The sequence below is a fragment of the Gadus chalcogrammus genome, chromosome 16 (genome assembly GCF_026213295.1).
Source record: "Gadus chalcogrammus isolate NIFS_2021 chromosome 16, NIFS_Gcha_1.0, whole genome shotgun sequence".
Taxonomy (NCBI): domain Eukaryota; kingdom Metazoa; phylum Chordata; class Actinopteri; order Gadiformes; family Gadidae; genus Gadus; species Gadus chalcogrammus.
The window spans coordinates 2530251-2548239 of NC_079427.1; the positions used below are offsets into that span (position 1 = coordinate 2530251).

Below are 17989 nucleotides of genomic sequence, written 5' to 3' on the forward strand. Positions count from 1 at the left end.
TATACTTCCTTCCCTAAAAGTGGGTCCACAGCCCAAACCGTAAATGGTGCAGAAACGTCAATAGCATGACTAGATCCAAGTCCGTGAGGTCTACGCAGACGACAAAATCCAGACATACCGGTCACTAGGTGGCGCTATACCAAGGAAAAACGCGTTTGGGGCTATAACTCCCACACCGAACCTCTCACAGTCAAAACCGTTATATCCACAGGTTCACGGTAGCGTTTGGAATACATGATTCGCGTTGTGCCGGCAAAATGCACATCGCTTGGACCCCTGGATAACTGCTTGCAGTTGTAGTTCCTTTTATTACTCAACTTTTCGGACATAGACACTACATTTATTTTATAAATAATGTTTATGGCACTTTATAATTATTGTTGTTTTGTGTTCTCTGTATTTGTATGATGTGTCATACTGAAATTCTCTTGATTTCTCTTTCAGGGTTTGGTTGGAATCCATCATTCAGTAGCGGACAGGAGAGGCCTCCTCGTACGCTAAAAGGTTGGATCCCTATTGTTTTTGTAGCGATTATTTTTATACTTCCCCCCGTGAAAGTGGGACCACAGCCCAAACCGTAAATGGTGCAAACACGCCAATAGCATGACTAGATCCAGGTCCGGCACCGCTACTCAGATAGCAAAATCCAGACACACCGGTCCCTAGGTGGCGCTATACCAAGGAATACGCGTTTGGGGCTATAACTCCCACACCGAACCTCCCACAGTCCAAAATGTTATAAACACAGATTCACTGGAGACTGCTTTATATTTCGGCATAGGCCACGCCCATTTGCGTCTGTAAGAAATTTGCGAAAATTTGCAAAAAACGCTAAACTGCCTTTTTGCTACTCCTACCACATTTCTTGCCCGATCAACACTAAACTTTGCACACGACATCTTCAGACGCACACAAAAAAGAAATTCGAAAAAAAATTTGATCCGACATTCGACGAAGAAACGGTAACGTTTGAATATTTGTTTATCACCTACGTTACACTTGGAAAATCATAAATCCCAAGAAATCCAAAATTAGACATTGGATCAAGATCAAATTGTACACACATGTCGGCGCTCCCCTTAATGGCGTTCCATAAAAAAATCAAACATTTTCGCCACGAGGAAAATTGTCTTCGGAAATTTTCGCCAAAAGGGGCCGCCAAAAACGACGACATTGTGTATCTTTATACTTCCTTCCCTAAAAGTGGGTCCACAGCCCAAACCGTAAATGGTGCAGAAACGTCTATAGCATGACTAGATCCAGGTCCGTAAGGTCTACGCAGACGACAAAATCCAGACATACCGGTCACTAGGTTCAAGATTCAAGATTCAAGATAATTTATTGTTATTTCAGCCATATACACAGTATACAGTGAAATTAAATAGCGTTTCCCAAGAACATAAGGTGCAACATAGAGCGACAATAATAACAAAAAATCAACAACAACAACAACAACATGCTACATATAACTGCAAACCAGTAAAGTGACTGTGTGGAATTTGTAGTGCGGGAATATAAATATAAATATGACTATGTGTCTGAGTACTGCGGGAATATAAATATGAATATAATAAATATGAATATAAAGCAATAGTGCAATAGTGCATAAACCACGGGTAACAGAGATGATCAGATCTGTCCCTTAGAGTTGAGGAGTCGGATGGCCTGGGGGAAGAAGCTGTACTGTAGTCTGGTTGTGGCGGACCGGATGCTCCGGTACCTTCTGCCAGACGGAAGGGGGGAGAAGAATTTGTGTGAGGGGTGGGAGGGGTCATCCACAATGCTGGTTGCCTTGCGGATGCAGCGAGTGATGTAGATGTCTGAGATGGAGGGGAGAGAGACGCCGATGATCTTCTCAGCTGTCCTCACTACTCGCTGCAGGTTCTTGCGGTCAAGTTTGGTGCAGTTTCCGAACCAGGCAGTGATGCAGCTACCCAGGATGCTCTCTATGGTCCCTCTGTAAAAAGTGGTGAGATGTGGGGTTGGGAGGTGGGCTCTCTTCAGCCTTCTCAGGAAGTGGAGGCGCTGCTGGGCTTTCTTAACCGTGGAGCCGGTGTTGAGGGACCAGGTTAAGCTCTCGGCCAGGTGGACACCAAGGAATTTGGTGTTCTTCACGATCTCCACCGGGGAGCCATCAACGTCCAGCGGCTCGTGGTCCCTCTGTGCTCTCCTGAAGTCAACAACAATCTCTTTGGTTTTGTCTACGTTCAGGGACAGGTTGTTGACTTTGCACCAGGTTAGCAGTTGTTTCACCTCCTCTCTGTAAGCTGACTCGTCGTTCTTTTCTATCAGACCCACCACGGTCGTATCGTCTGCGAACTTGATGATGTGATTCGAGCCGTGTCGTGCGTCAGTAGTGTGAACAGCAGTGGACTGAGCACACAGCCTTGAGGGGCCCCTGTGCTCAGAGTGGTGGTGTTGGAGGTGTTTTTCCCGATCCGGACTGTCTGGGGTCTCCCCGTCAGAAAGTCCAAGATCCAGTTGCAGAGGGAGATGTTCAGGCCCAGCAAGCCCAGCTTCGTGATCAGGTGCTGGGGGACGATTGTGTTGAATGCTGAACTGAAGTCTATGAACAGCATTCTAACATATGTGTCCTTTTTTTTTCCAGGTGGGTGAGTGCTAGGTGGAGGGTGGTTGAGATGGCGTCATCGGTAGAGCGGTTTGCTCGATACGCAAACTGCAGGGGGTCTAGGGTGGGAGGCAGGAGGCTCTTTATGTGCCTCAGGATCAGCCTCTCAAAGCACTTCATGATGGTAGAAGTGAGTGCTATGGGGCGGTAGTCGTTGAGGCAGGACACAGGTGACTTTTTCGGCACAGGGACAATGGTGGTAGTTTTGAAGCACGATGGGACGTTGGCACTGCTCAGGGAGATGTTGCAGATGTCCGTGAGAACATCTGCCAGCTGGTCTGCACATCCTTTGAGCACACTCCCGGGAATGTTGTCTGGGCCAGCAGCCTTACGCGGATTCACTCTGAACAGTGACTTTTTCACCTCAGCCGTGGTCAGACGTAGCACTTGTTCGTCGGGAGAGGGAATGTTCTTCTCCGCCACCACATCATTTTTTGCTTCAAACCGGGCGTAGAACACGTTCAGCGCATCAGGCAATCAGGCATCGCTGTCACAGGCTGGTGTAGATGTCCTGTAGTTGGTGATGGCTTGGATGCCCTGCCATAGCTGCCGTGTGTCTCCACTGTCTCTGAAGTGGCTGTGGATTTTCTGAGCATGTGCAGGCTTAGCGTCCCTGATAGCCTGGGCCAGTGTTGCCCTCGCTATGCTCAGAGCCTCCTTATCACCTGCTCTGAAGGCTATGTCTCGGGCTCTCAGCAGTGCACGTACCTCTGCAGTCATCCATGGCTTCTGGTTGGAGCGTGTGGTGATGGACTTGGTGACAGTGACGTCATCAGTGCACTTACTGATGAACCGGCGTGCTTTAACGAAACGTTTTCCCCACCAGGAGTAAGCCGGAGGCGTCGGGAGCTGTTTCCCCGCCGACCCCGAGGAAGGGCTGGACGGTCTGGACCAGGAGGTCCCGTGCCCTTATTCCCGATTACGGAAGAACCTTAGTTTATATGATTTCCCTTTTCGTGACTGGTTTTACAATAAAACCCGTTGCACCGCAACCCTGCTTCTTTCATTAATTGCAGAATCCCCGCCGCCGACGAAGGGGGTTGCCACAACGCGTTTGGGGCTATAACTTCCACACCAAACCTCCCACATTCCAAAATGTTATAAACATTCACTAGATTCACTAGAGACTGCTGCATATTTTGGCAACAATATTTTGATCCGACATTCGACGACGAAACGGTAGCGTTTTGAATATTTGTTTATCAGCTACGTTACACTTGGAAAATCCAAAATCCCAAAAAATCCAAAATTAGACCTCGGATCAAGTTCAAATTTTACACACATGTCGGCGCTACCCTTAATGGCGTTCCATAAAAAAATCAAACATTTTCGCCACGAGGAAATTGTCTTCGGAAAATTTCGCCAAAAGGGGCCGCCAAAAACGACGACATTGTGTATCTTTATACTTCCTTCCCTAAAAGTGGGTCCACAGCCTAAACCGTAAATGGTGCAGAAACTTCAATAGCATGACTAGATCCAGGTCCGTGAGGTCTACGCAGACGACAAAATCCAGACATACCGGTCACTAGGTGGCGCTATTATAGCGCCACCTAGTGACCGGTATGTCTGGATTTTGTCAAGGAAAAACGCGTTTGGGGCTATAACTCCCACACCGAACCTCTCACAGTCAAAACCGTTATATCAACAGGTTCACGGTAGCGTTTGGAATACATGCTTCGCGTTGTGCCGGCAAAATGCACATCGCTTAGAACCCTGGATAACTGCTTGCAGTTGTAGTTCCTTTTATTACTCAACTTTTCGGACATAGACACTACATTTATTTTATAAATAATGTTAATGGCACTCTATAATTATTGTTGTTTTGTGTTCTCTGTATTTGTATGATGTGTCATACTGAAATTCTCTTGATTTCTCTTTCAGGGTTTGGTTGGAATCCATCATTCAGTAGCGGACAGGAGAGGCCTCCTCGTCCGCCAAAAGGTTGGATCCCTATTGTTTTTGTAGCGATTATTTTTATACTTCCCCCCGTGAAAGTGGGACCACAGCCCAAACCGTAAATGTTGCACACACGTCAATAGCATGACTAGATCCAAGTCCGTGAGGTCTACGCAGACGACAAAATCCAGACACACCGGTCCCTAGGTGGTGCTATACCAAGGAATACGCGTTTGGGGCTATAACTCCCACACCGAACCTCCCACAGTCCAAAATGTTATAAACACAGATTCACTGGAGACTGCTGCATATTTTGGCATAGGCCACGCCCATTTGCGTCTGTACAATTTTTCCGAAAACTGCAAAACTGCCTTTTCGCTACTCCTACCACATTTCTTGCCCGATCAACACCAAACTCTGCACACGACATCTTCAGACGCACACAAAAAAGAAAGTCGAACAATTTTTTGATCCGACATTCGACGACGAAACGGTAGCGTTTTGAATATTTGTTTATCAGCTACGTTACACTTGGAAAATCATAAATCCCAAAAAATCCAAAATTAGACATCGGATCAAGTTCAAATTTTACACACATGTCGGCGCTACCCTTAATGGCGTTCCATAAAAAAAATCTAACATTTTCGCCACGAGGAAAATTGTCTTCGGAAAATTTCGCCAAAAGGGGCCGCCAAAAACGACGACATTGTGTATCTTTATACTTCCTTCCCTAAAAGTGGGTCCACAGCCCAAACCGTAAATGGTGCAGAAACGTCAATAGCATGACTAGATCCAAGTCCGTGAGGTCTACGCAGACGACAAAATCCAGACATACCGGTCACTAGGTGGCGCTATACCAAGGAAAAACGCGTTTGGGGCTATAACTCCCACACCGAACCTCTCACAGTCAAAACCGTTATATCCACAGGTTCACGGTAGCGTTTGGAATACATGATTCGCGTTGTGCCGGCAAAATGCACATCGCTTGGACCCCTGGATAACTGCTTGCAGTTGTAGTTCCTTTTATTACTCAACTTTTCGGACATAGACACTACATTTATTTTATAAATAATGTTTATGGCACTTTATAATTATTGTTGTTTTGTGTTCTCTGTATTTGTATGATGTGTCATACTGAAATTCTCTTGATTTCTCTTTCAGGGTTTGGTTGGAATCCATCATTCAGTAGCGGACAGGAGAGGCCTCCTCGTACGCTAAAAGGTTGGATCCCTATTGTTTTTGTAGCGATTATTTTTATACTTCCCCCCGTGAAAGTGGGACCACAGCCCAAACCGTAAATGGTGCAAACACGCCAATAGCATGACTAGATCCAGGTCCGGCACCGCTACTCAGATAGCAAAATCCAGACACACCGGTCCCTAGGTGGCGCTATACCAAGGAATACGCGTTTGGGGCTATAACTCCCACACCGAACCCCCCACAGTCCAAAATGTTATAAACACAGATTCACTGGAGACTGCTTTATATTTTGGCATAGGCCACGCCCATTTGCGTCGATAGAAATTTTCCGAAAATTCGCAAAAAACGCTAAACTGCCTTTTTGCTACTCCTACCACATTTCTTGCCCGATCAACACCAAACTTTGCACACAACATCTTCAGACGCACACAAAAAAGAAATTCGAAAAAAAATTTGATCCGACATTCGACGAAGAAACGGTAACGTTTGAATATTTGTTTATCACCTACGTTACACTTGGAAAATCATAAATCCCAAGAAATCCAAAATTAGACATTGGATCAAGATCAAATTGTACACACATGTCGGCGCTCCCCTTAATGGCGTTCCATAAAAAAATCAAACATTTTCGCCACGAGGAAAATTGTCTTCGGAAATTTTCGCCAAAAGGGGCCGCCAAAAACGACGACATTGTGTATCTTTATACTTCCTTCCCTAAAAGTGGGTCCACAGCCCAAACCGTAAATGGTGCAGAAACGTCTATAGCATGACTAGATCCAGGTCCGTAAGGTCTACGCAGACGACAAAATCCAGACATACCGGTCACTAGGTTCAAGATTCAAGATTCAAGATAATTTATTGTTATTTCAGCCATATACACAGTATACAGTGAAATTAAATAGCGTTTCCCAAGAACATAAGGTGCAACATAGAGCGACAATAATAACAAAAAATCAACAACAACAACAACAACATGCTACATATAACTGCAAACCAGTAAAGTGACTGTGTGGAATTTGTAGTGCGGGAATATAAATATAAATATGACTATGTGTCTGAGTACTGCGGGAATATAAATATGAATATAATAAATATGAATATAAAGCAATAGTGCAATAGTGCATAAACCACGGGTAACAGAGATGATCAGATCTGTCCCTTAGAGTTGAGGAGTCGGATGGCCTGGGGGAAGAAGCTGTACTGTAGTCTGGTTGTGGCGGACCGGATGCTCCGGTACCTTCTGCCAGACGGAAGGGGGGAGAAGAATTTGTGTGAGGGGTGGGAGGGGTCATCCACAATGCTGGTTGCCTTGCGGATGCAGCGAGTGATGTAGATGTCTGAGATGGAGGGGAGAGAGACGCCGATGATCTTCTCAGCTGTCCTCACTACTCGCTGCAGGTTCTTGCGGTCAAGTTTGGTGCAGTTTCCGAACCAGGCAGTGATGCAGCTACCCAGGATGCTCTCTATGGTCCCTCTGTAAAAAGTGGTGAGATGTGGGGTTGGGAGGTGGGCTCTCTTCAGCCTTCTCAGGAAGTGGAGGCGCTGCTGGGCTTTCTTAACCGTGGAGCCGGTGTTGAGGGACCAGGTTAAGCTCTCGGCCAGGTGGACACCAAGGAATTTGGTGTTCTTCACGATCTCCACCGGGGAGCCATCAACGTCCAGCGGCTCGTGGTCCCTCTGTGCTCTCCTGAAGTCAACAACAATCTCTTTGGTTTTGTCTACGTTCAGGGACAGGTTGTTGACTTTGCACCAGGTTAGCAGTTGTTTCACCTCCTCTCTGTAAGCTGACTCGTCGTTCTTTTCTATCAGACCCACCACGGTCGTATCGTCTGCGAACTTGATGATGTGATTCGAGCCGTGTCGTGCGTCAGTAGTGTGAACAGCAGTGGACTGAGCACACAGCCTTGAGGGGCCCCTGTGCTCAGAGTGGTGGTGTTGGAGGTGTTTTTCCCGATCCGGACTGTCTGGGGTCTCCCCGTCAGAAAGTCCAAGATCCAGTTGCAGAGGGAGATGTTCAGGCCCAGCAAGCCCAGCTTCGTGATCAGGTGCTGGGGGACGATTGTGTTGAATGCTGAACTGAAGTCTATGAACAGCATTCTAACATATGTGTCCTTTTTTTTTCCAGGTGGGTGAGTGCTAGGTGGAGGGTGGTTGAGATGGCGTCATCGGTAGAGCGGTTTGCTCGATACGCAAACTGCAGGGGGTCTAGGGTGGGAGGCAGGAGGCTCTTTATGTGCCTCAGGATCAGCCTCTCAAAGCACTTCATGATGGTAGAAGTGAGTGCTATGGGGCGGTAGTCGTTGAGGCAGGACACAGGTGACTTTTTCGGCACAGGGACAATGGTGGTAGTTTTGAAGCACGATGGGACGTTGGCACTGCTCAGGGAGATGTTGCAGATGTCCGTGAGAACATCTGCCAGCTGGTCTGCACATCCTTTGAGCACACTCCCGGGAATGTTGTCTGGGCCAGCAGCCTTACGCGGATTCACTCTGAACAGTGACTTTTTCACCTCAGCCGTGGTCAGACGTAGCACTTGTTCGTCGGGAGAGGGAATGTTCTTCTCCGCCACCACATCATTTTTTGCTTCAAACCGGGCGTAGAACACGTTCAGCGCATCAGGCAATCAGGCATCGCTGTCACAGGCTGGTGTAGATGTCCTGTAGTTGGTGATGGCTTGGATGCCCTGCCATAGCTGCCGTGTGTCTCCACTGTCTCTGAAGTGGCTGTGGATTTTCTGAGCATGTGCAGGCTTAGCGTCCCTGATAGCCTGGGCCAGTGTTGCCCTTATCACCTGCTCTGAAGGCTATGTCTCGGGCTCTCAGCAGTGCACGTACCTCTGCAGTCATCCATGGCTTCTGGTTGGAGCGTGTGGTGATGGACTTGGTGACAGTGACGTCATCAGTGCACTTACTGATGTAACCAGTCACTGATGCTGTGTACTCCTCCAGGTCAATGAAGCCGTCGGTGGTTGCTGCTTCCCTAAACATATGCCAGTCGGTGCACTCAAAACAGTCCTGGAGGGCAGAGATGGCTCCTGCTGGCCAGGTTTTCACCTGTTTCTTGGCTGGTCTGGAGCATCTGACGAGCGGTCTGTATGCTGGGATCAGCTTGACGGAGATGTGATCCGAGTATCCGAGTGGGGGCGGGGCTCAGCCCGGTACGCACCAATTACGTTGGTGTAAACAAGGTCCAGCATGCTCGCCCCTCTCGTCGCAAAATCCAGATGTTGATGAAATTTAGGAAGCGCAGTTTGGAGATTTGCATGGTTGAAATCTCCAGCGACAATGAGCAGTCCTTCTGGGTGAGTGTTTTGGAGATCGCTAATGGCTCCGTAAAGTGCGGCCAGCGCAGCCTTAGCATTTGCACTGGGGGGAATGTAAACAGCTACCACATGCAGGGAGGAGAACTCTCGTGGCAAATAAAAGGGTCTACATCCCACAACCGCGTATTCCACCAGCGATGAACAGTACTTTGAGACTAGGACAGAGTTGTTGCACCAGTCAGTGTTGATGTAAACACACAGTCCGCCACCTCGGGTCTTGCCGCACAGTGATGAGTCCCTGTCGGCTCGATGCGAGGTTAGTCCGTCTAGCTGAATGGCCGCATCCGGGACTCGATCGTTGAGCCATGTCTCTGTAAAAACACAGACACAGCAGTCCCTAGTCCCCCGTTGAGTGGTGTTAGGTGGCGCTATACCAAGGAAAAACGCGTTTGGGGCTATAACTCCCACACCGAACCTCTCACAGTCAAAACCGTTATATCCACAGGTTCACGGTAGCGTTTGGAATACATGCTTCGCGTTGTGCCGGCGAAATGCACATCGCTTGGACCCCTGGATAACTGCTTTCAGTTGTAGTTCCTTTTATTACTCAACTTTTCGGACATAGACACTACATTTATTTTACATTTATTCGAACAATCTTTTGATCCGACATTCGACGACGAAACGGTAGCGTTTTGAATATTTGTTTATCAGCTACGTTACACTTGGAAAATCATAAATCCCAAAAAATCCAAAATTAGACATCGGATCAAGATCAAATTTTACACACATGTCGGCGCTACCCTTAATGGCGTTCCATTCCAGTAGCGGACAGGAGAGGCCTCCTCGTCCGAAGTCCCCGCCTGCGTCCTGGTCCAAAATAGCTTCCCGCAGTAAGTCTCCTACTTTTAGGATTAATAAGTAACATAACCCTCTATGTCATAGTTTTTCCCTGTCAAAATACATTTCACATACACCAGATAAATGATAGATCATATAATGACTTAATAAGACCTAATTTAATGAATACAAACTTGATTTTTTTTTTAAATGACAGAGTTGTGTGGCTTTCTGGAATATCTGTTGGGGATTCTGGGACATAAATTCTAAAGCTATGGGTGGTTTCAAACAAATCCTTCGCATGACTGACATATTTCCGATGACAAGACTGGAGAACACTTGGTCAGACATAGTTCTTGGCAGTAGTGTGTGTGTGTGTGTGTGTGTGTGTGTGTGTGTGTGTGTGTGTGTGTGTGTGTGTGTGTGTGTGTGTGTGTGTGTGTGTGTGTGTGTGTGTGCCAGGATCTCAAGAATCGCTGTCCGGATTAGTCACTTAGACCCAAATTGATCATAAAATAGTCTCCAGGTTGAGAAATCCCGAATCTATGAACAGCAGCTAGTACTTCAGATAACAATACATTCTGATTCATGTACTCACTTTGAAAGATTACATGACATGTGACATGTATGTTATGTATGTTTACAGTGTACTTCATGGGGCTGTAATTTGACATGAAAAACCTGCCCAGGGCATGTTGAGGATAACTTTGGGTTATTCATGAAATTGTTAACACACACTGACACATATTGTTTAAGTAGTATCCGAGGAAGTCGGATGTTACGTTACAAGAAAATATTTTTTTCTTGTTTTCGCAATTTGCAAAATTCTATTGATTTGTCTTTCAGATTGGCCAGTGCCGTCAAGCAGTAGTGGACAGGGGAGCTTGTCCAAGCCTGAGCTGTCCGGCCCTGGGGTCTCTAAGTCGTCACTTCCATTTTCATTTGCTGGTGGCAAGCTGCGTGAGTTCAATGGTGAAACTAAATTCGCCCCTTCACCCAAACCCTCACCCCTGACCCTCACTTTTTCGCGTTAAGGCGCAGGGTAGCATTTTCCCGATTGTCATTTTATTGAGGGGTAAGGGGGAGGGCTGACATCCCCTTGAAAGTAAGATCATGCTCCCTGCCTCTCTGCCCTCTCCTGTCAAGTCCGCCCCAGCCACGGAATGTTAGTATGTACGTACTTGATTGGTCAACACAACAGCAGCGTTATCAACAAGTGTGACCAATACAAATTCAAGCGTTAAAGAGCTCTCGTTGACCCGATCCATACAGCACAGTGATCCCAAAGACGATGTGAGTAAATGTAAGCGTTCGAAAACGCTTACATTCGGGAAGCGTTTGACCAAGTACTGCAGTACTGTCCACACAAGTTACATTTTCTCAAGCATTTCTTAAGTTCAAGCACAGCGGAGCTTTTTGCTGCACTCTGAAATAAAACTACTTCGGATCAGTAAATGACGCCTCCGCCAGTGTTGCCAGATTGGGCCAGATTTCCCACCCAATCTGGCAACACTGGCGACCCCCATGACGGCAGAGGGAGGGTTATTGTCATTTTGAAAAAATCATGATTACAATGTGTAATTAAAAAATGTATATTACTTATGGCAATATGACTCGTCTTATAGACAATAATACAGTTTTAACATTTAAAGGGGACACATTATGAAAACAACACTTTTCCTGGGATTTGGGGTGTTGCTTTGGGTCTATGGTGCTCCCACACGCATGCAAACTTTGAAAGAAAGTTTGCCTAACCCTAGGCAAAATTGTATTTCCTAAAAGGTACTTCCAGAAAACGGCTTCAAAAACATGTTTTCTGGATCTCAAATACTATGTTTACTTGTTGGAAAGTGGAGAATTATCGCAAAAGGGCTCTTCAAGATGTAGATAAAAACTGCAAAACAATGAACAATTTCTCCAGAAGTGATACACTGTTTATTAAAAAGTCGTTAATGCTTTTAGAAATGGATTTGTCTATTTAAGTGAAATCAAAATCATGTTTTTTAACTTAAAGGTTGGGTATGGGATTTGCGAAACGCCAGCAGATTTTGAAAATACACAACTCAAATGCAGTGGCGATTCTAGGGGGTGGCCTGGGGTGGCCAGGGCCACCCCTGAAAGCTCATTGGCCACCCCTGTGGCCACCCCAGATCTGATAGGTAGTTGGTCAAGTTCGTCAACACAAGAAATAAGAGAAATACTGTCAATCAATGATGACAGCTGATCAACTGATTTAGGGTCAGTTTTACATTTTTAACTAACACAGTAATGGTCGTACTGAGGCTGTGAGAGCTGATTTCTGCTCGGCGGACATTTAGCTATGCAGGTCAGGTAACCCATGAGATGAGCGCGCTGCACATGCTGCTGGTCCGTGAAACAGGAGGACGACAACGGTCACAGTGACAATGTGAACAATATAAAAACGATAAAGACGCTGAAATCTGTCGTTGAGAGGTATGGTAATTTAATGTTTAGTTATATCGTAGTTCCCTCTGAATGTGTAGGAAAACTTTATCCAGCACTAAGTAGCAGCTAAAAGACGAACTACTGCACTAGCTAGCTTAGCAGCCTGCAAACCAAGTTAAGCATGTAACGTTAGTGTTTTGGATACCGCCATGAAATATGAAAAGATGTTTTCTGGACTGAAGACTGATGGTGTTTTTTGCAGATGTGTGTGTTCAATAGAGCTAATGTTATATTTTTGGCCAACCAGTGTGTGAAACATAGTGTGACAGTCTAGATTTAAGTAGCTATAACACAAGAACAAGCTGTGTCTTATTTGTTGCATTCAAATGCCACAAATGCTTGAGATGCAATATGTGTTAATTGTGTTATTAAAAGTGAGTTGTAAGAGTGGTAGTTATGTAAAAATAAACCTTTGTAGATCCTATAAATAGACATAATTAGGCACATTGTTGACACCTCCTTTCTTTTTGACATTTTAATGGAGTCAAAGCTGTTATTTAAGGGGTTCCAGTTATATTTGGTCTGGTGGCATTGCATTGGACTTTAAGTCTTGTCTTGTGGTCTTATGGCCTATATGAAAGCATTTTGTAGCAGGAGAATGAGCAAAAGCAAGAACTAGCTACCTCTATTGCACTTTGTTACTATTATTAGAATCCTCTATTGTTCATGAGAGTTTGAAGGTTTACCTAACATTACTTTATAGTATATACTTTGGAGTTAAAATGTCACCTGTATTGTTACCTATGTTTGCTTTACTAATTTAGGTGCCATCTTGTGATTAAATAAAAACACACCAAAGCAAAGAACAAACCAAAAAAATCGAATTCCAGTATCTCCAACAAATTAGATCTAAGCTAAATAATAACATAAACTAAGCATGTAAAGCAAAAACAACTAATATTTTTGTTTTTTTCCTTACAAGCTTAATTTATCCTTTGCTTACAGATACACTTTTTAATAAGGTCTATCTTAAAGCATTTTGGTTTGTTCTGTTGCCTGGATTGCTGTGTTTTATGTAACCACAAGATGGCGCCTCAATTAGTAAAGCAAACACAGGTAACAATACAGGTGACACAGATGATGAGCTGATTAATGTTATTATATAGGATGAGTTAAGAGCAGTTGCATTTTGCTACTCTAATTTAACTTGTGAAGAGATGAGGACTTTAATCCACTATAAGGAAATGGCTCTTAGAAAATGTTTACCCTATTCATAATTACTGATTAAAAATAGACATGTTAAAATAACCAGATATACTTGAGGACTGTGATAGGTGGAAATGGAATTTAAAAAATGACTTTAAAAAAAAAAAGTCATTTCACCAGCATAGACACCTTTATTTGACAGTTATGAGACAGGAAATCATGGGAGAGAGAGGGGATGCAACATGCAGCAAAGGACCGGGATTCAAACCGCAGTTGGCTGCGTACGTGTATGTATTAAACTTCGCTATGCCATGGCCACCCCACACTAGCTTTGTGTCCCATCTTGGCCACCCCAGTAAAAATGTCCTGGATACGCCACTGCTCAAATGGTCCTACCCCCTCTCCTTCAACGCTGACTCTGACTCCACCCATTCCAAGTACATGGACGCGCAATCATGCACGAGCGAACACAGATGCGGAGAGCGAGCCATTAGCTAGTTAGCCAGCTCCAGTAGCCACCGCAGTATAACAACAAACAGAAGCTTGCTCTGGGTCACGAGCTTTGAGTACGTGCACGAAGGGGTCGCGCGGGGGGAGGGGGAGTGCAGTACGACCGCTTGATTGACGTACTAACGGTCCAATGCCACTCGGTGGGTCTGGAAATCATTGGCTGGAGTTTCTCGCGCCCTGCCTGTTCCACAGATGATTGACTTGTTTAATTTTCATGTCAGTACTTTTTACTCAGTGGCTGTAAGTGGGTTATGTTAAGGATTTCAAGTAATTTTGCAAAAATGGCCAAAAAAGAGAATTCCATACCCAACCTTTAAGGTCTTGATGCCCTGGCATGTGGCCTTTGTGCCCTCAAAAAAGTTGCCCAGCTGCAGGCCAAGTGGCCTTGCCCCTAAAATCATGAAATTCCAGGCCTGGTCCTGAGTAAATAAAATAGCATTTGCAATTACTTTATGTAGGCTACTCTCATAGCCTACATCCGGACTTGCAGGCCCTGGACAAGATTACTGTCACGGTTAGCGGGTGGCAGGCAGGCAGGTAGGACCCAATAGCAGAAAGTTCAGGTAAAGGGTAATTTATTAACGCAAAAAGTCAAAGAACACAGAGAACACAGGTGACGCAGGTAATACGGGTAACATAGGGATTACAGGTATCACACACTGACACATATTGTTTAAGTAGTATCCGAGGAAGTCAGATCTTACATTTCTGTATTTTTCAGAAAACAAGAAAATATTCAACACAATTTGCAAATTCTATTGATTTGTCTTTCAGAGCCGGTGGCGTCAGGCAGTAGCAGACAGCGGAGCTTGTCCAGGTCTAAGCTAAGCTGTCTAAGTGTCCCTGTGGACTCTGAGTCGTCACTTCCAATTTTATGCGGTGAGTTCAATGGTGAATCTCAATTCACCCCTTCTGTTGGTGTTGTTTTGGGTCTATGGTGCTCCCACACGCATGCAAACTTTGAAAAAAAGTTTGCCTAAACCAGTGGTTCTCAACCTTTTTTGAGCAAACGCCCCCCTGACCTTAGCCTGATCCTCTGGCGCATAACCCTAGGCAAAATTGTATTTTCTAAAAGCTACTTCCAGAAAACAGCTTCAAAAACATGTTTTCTGGATCTCAAATACTATGTTTACTTGTTGGAAAGACACCATAATATGTCTCCTTTAACAAAATCACTCGATTTATTTTCCTTTTGAAAACGAAGTGGAGAATTATTGCAAAAGGGCTCTTCAAGATGCAGATAATAACTGCAAAACAATGAACAATTTCTCTAGAAGTGTAACACTGTTTATTAAAAAGGCGTTGATGCTTTTAGAAATGGATTTGTCTATTTAAGTGAAATCAAAATCATGTTTTTTAACTTAAGGTCTTGATGCCCTGGCATGTGGCCTTTGTGCCCTCAAAAAAGTTGCCCCGCTGCAGGCCAAGGGGCCTTGCCCCTAAAATCACGAAATTCCAGGCCGGGTCCTGAGTAAATAAAAATGCATTTGCAATTACTCTATGTAGGCTACTCTCATAGCCTACATCCTGACTTGCAGGGACAAGCTTACTGTCACGGTTAGCGGGTGGCAGGCCGGCAGGTAGGAAACATAGCCACCCTCCCCCTTCTGGCCACCATTGTACACTGTATTGTGTTGTGTTGTATTGTATTGTATTGTAGTACTTAACTGTGAAGCAACTACAGTAGCTGCTATCATGGCTGTAACACGGGGAATTGGTTAGCCTAGCGATTGTTGTACTTGGTTCTATGAACATCCTTTCTGTACCGACAGCGATATATTGATGCACTTCTCATGACAAATGTACTTATTGTAAGTCTCTTTGGATAAAAGCGTCTGCTAAATGCCCTAAATATAAATGTAGATAGGACCCAATAGCAGAGAGTTCAGGTAAAGGGTAATTTATTAACGCAAAAAGGCAAGGAACACGGAGAACACAGGTGACGCAGGTAACACGGGTAACATAGGGAACACAGGTAACACACAGGACACCACCAACCACAATGATCCGACGGGGAACAAAGGAAAGACAAGGGCTTAAATACCAAACACAGGGCACGCAACGAGGAACAGCTGAAACACATTAGGGGAGGTAGCAGTAATCACACAGGAGGGAAACTTGACAGGACATGGGGAGAAACAAGACAGAGATACCAAAGTAAAACAGAAAACACAGGGAAACACACCAAAACAAGGCAAGGAAACAGACAGACCATGACACTTACACTGCATATAAAGACCTACTTTATGGCCATTGCTATTTGACCCACTGTAGTAGCCCAGCCTACTACAGTTTGTGTATGACTATAATATTAAGTACCTTTGCTGTATGGTCTATGTACAAATACATATGAATATAAATGCATAGCAGTACACACCCACCTACCTGTACTTAAAATTTGGGTGTTATTTCTGGGTGTTACCCCCTGTACTGATAGTAGTCCTAAGTATTACTGAGACAAAAAAGAGTTCAACCGTAGACAAAGTATAAAGGAAGTTTCACATAATCTGCTGAACCCATGGTTGCCTACGTCAAAACATGGCAACTTTTGCATTCATGCTGTAACCACTAAGAGAGTTAACAAAGGGAAACTTAGACACACTGCTAACCTCACAAGTCACAAGTCTCATATCTATTGCCTCCAAACCAAAAACAACCTTAAAGCCTATTAACAACACCATCAGGATGGCTCTACTTAATGTTAGGTCTCTATTTGGTGATTTTCCATCATTTAAATACCTTAGTGCTGTATTGAAATGCTCCCCCAGAGTTCTCCTATTAATTATTTACAGGCCACCCACATACTCTGCAGATTTTTTTGATGACTTCACAGAATTATTGTCTAGCATCTCCACAGAAATAGACTGTCGAGTTATAACTGGTGACTTCAATTTTCATACTGATGATTTGAATGACAAGTTTTGGACACATTTGAACTGTCTCAACGTGTGAAAGAGGCTACTCATTGTAAGGGGCACACTCTAGACCTGGTTATCACAAAGGGCCTCAATGTTTCTGATCTCTCTGTGACTGATCCTTCCTTGTCTGACCACTTTTGTGTTTTCTTTAACATATCTTTTATTCCCGACATACAGACAAAATCAAATACTGTCAAAAAACGGTATATCAATCAAGATTCTAATGTACTTTTTAAAAAGGCCATCTCCTTGCTACCACCTCTCAACCCATGTTCTGCTGATGATCTTGTAGAAAACTTTAATTTGAACATTTTGAAAGTCATAGATGTCATTGCACCTTAAAAGGTTAAAACGATATCTGGAAAGCAAAAGGCACCCTGGAGAAAAGCTGCTTCTGTATCAGCACAGAAAAAAGAATGCAGGAAGGTTAAACAAAATTTCATATTCACCATGATATCTATAAAGAGAGCCTCCGTGCCAACAATTTAGACTTAAAAACTGCTAGAGAAACATTTTTCTCCAATATTATTAAAACCAACACTAATAATGCAAAAACCTTATTTGCAACTGTTGACAGACTGACCAACCCCCCTACACAAATTCCACCTGATCTCCATTCCACGCAGAAATGCAATGAGTTTGCAGCTTTTTATACTGATGAAATTGAAGGCATCGGACACGCCATCAATATCTCCACTTCAAACAAAAATGTTGGACTACCACCCTGTTCAGGCAAAAGTAACGTGGCAAGGATGGCATGCTTTAATGTTATAGACTCTCAAACTCTTGTGGAAACTGTTACAAAACTAAAGCCATCCACCTGTTGCCTTGATACTTTACCTACCAACCTCTTTAAGAATGTTTTCGACTGCCTAGCAGTAGACGTACTGCAGATAGTTAACAACTCTCTCCAGTCAGGCAATTTCCCAAAAGCTTTGAAAACTGCAGTAATTAAAGCCCTTTTAAAAAAGCGGAGCCTAGATGCCTCTATTATTAACAACTACAGCCCAATATCAAATCTACCCTTCATAAATAAAATCATTGAGAAAGTCCTCCAGCAACTTAGGCCCCGTCCACACAAAGCCGATTTCATGGCGAAACCGCAAAGGTCTTGTACGGTTC

At 44.4% G+C, this 17989-nt stretch overlaps 1 protein-coding gene across 2 annotated transcripts in view; it reads left to right on the plus strand.

The window, feature by feature from the left end:
- LOC130405754 (uncharacterized) overlaps positions 1 to 17989 on the plus strand; it is a 164063-nt gene that overhangs the window by 4098 nt on the left and 141976 nt on the right. For both annotated transcript variants that reach the window (XM_056610933.1, XM_056610934.1), the window contains exons 2-7: positions 445 to 504; positions 3456 to 3527; positions 4511 to 4570; positions 5687 to 5746; positions 10674 to 10787; positions 14724 to 14828. In XM_056610933.1, the coding sequence (XP_056466908.1) occupies positions 445 to 504; positions 3456 to 3527; positions 4511 to 4570; positions 5687 to 5746; positions 10674 to 10787; positions 14724 to 14828 (471 nt within the window). The remainder of the gene's footprint in view (positions 1 to 444; positions 505 to 3455; positions 3528 to 4510; positions 4571 to 5686; positions 5747 to 10673; positions 10788 to 14723; positions 14829 to 17989) is intronic.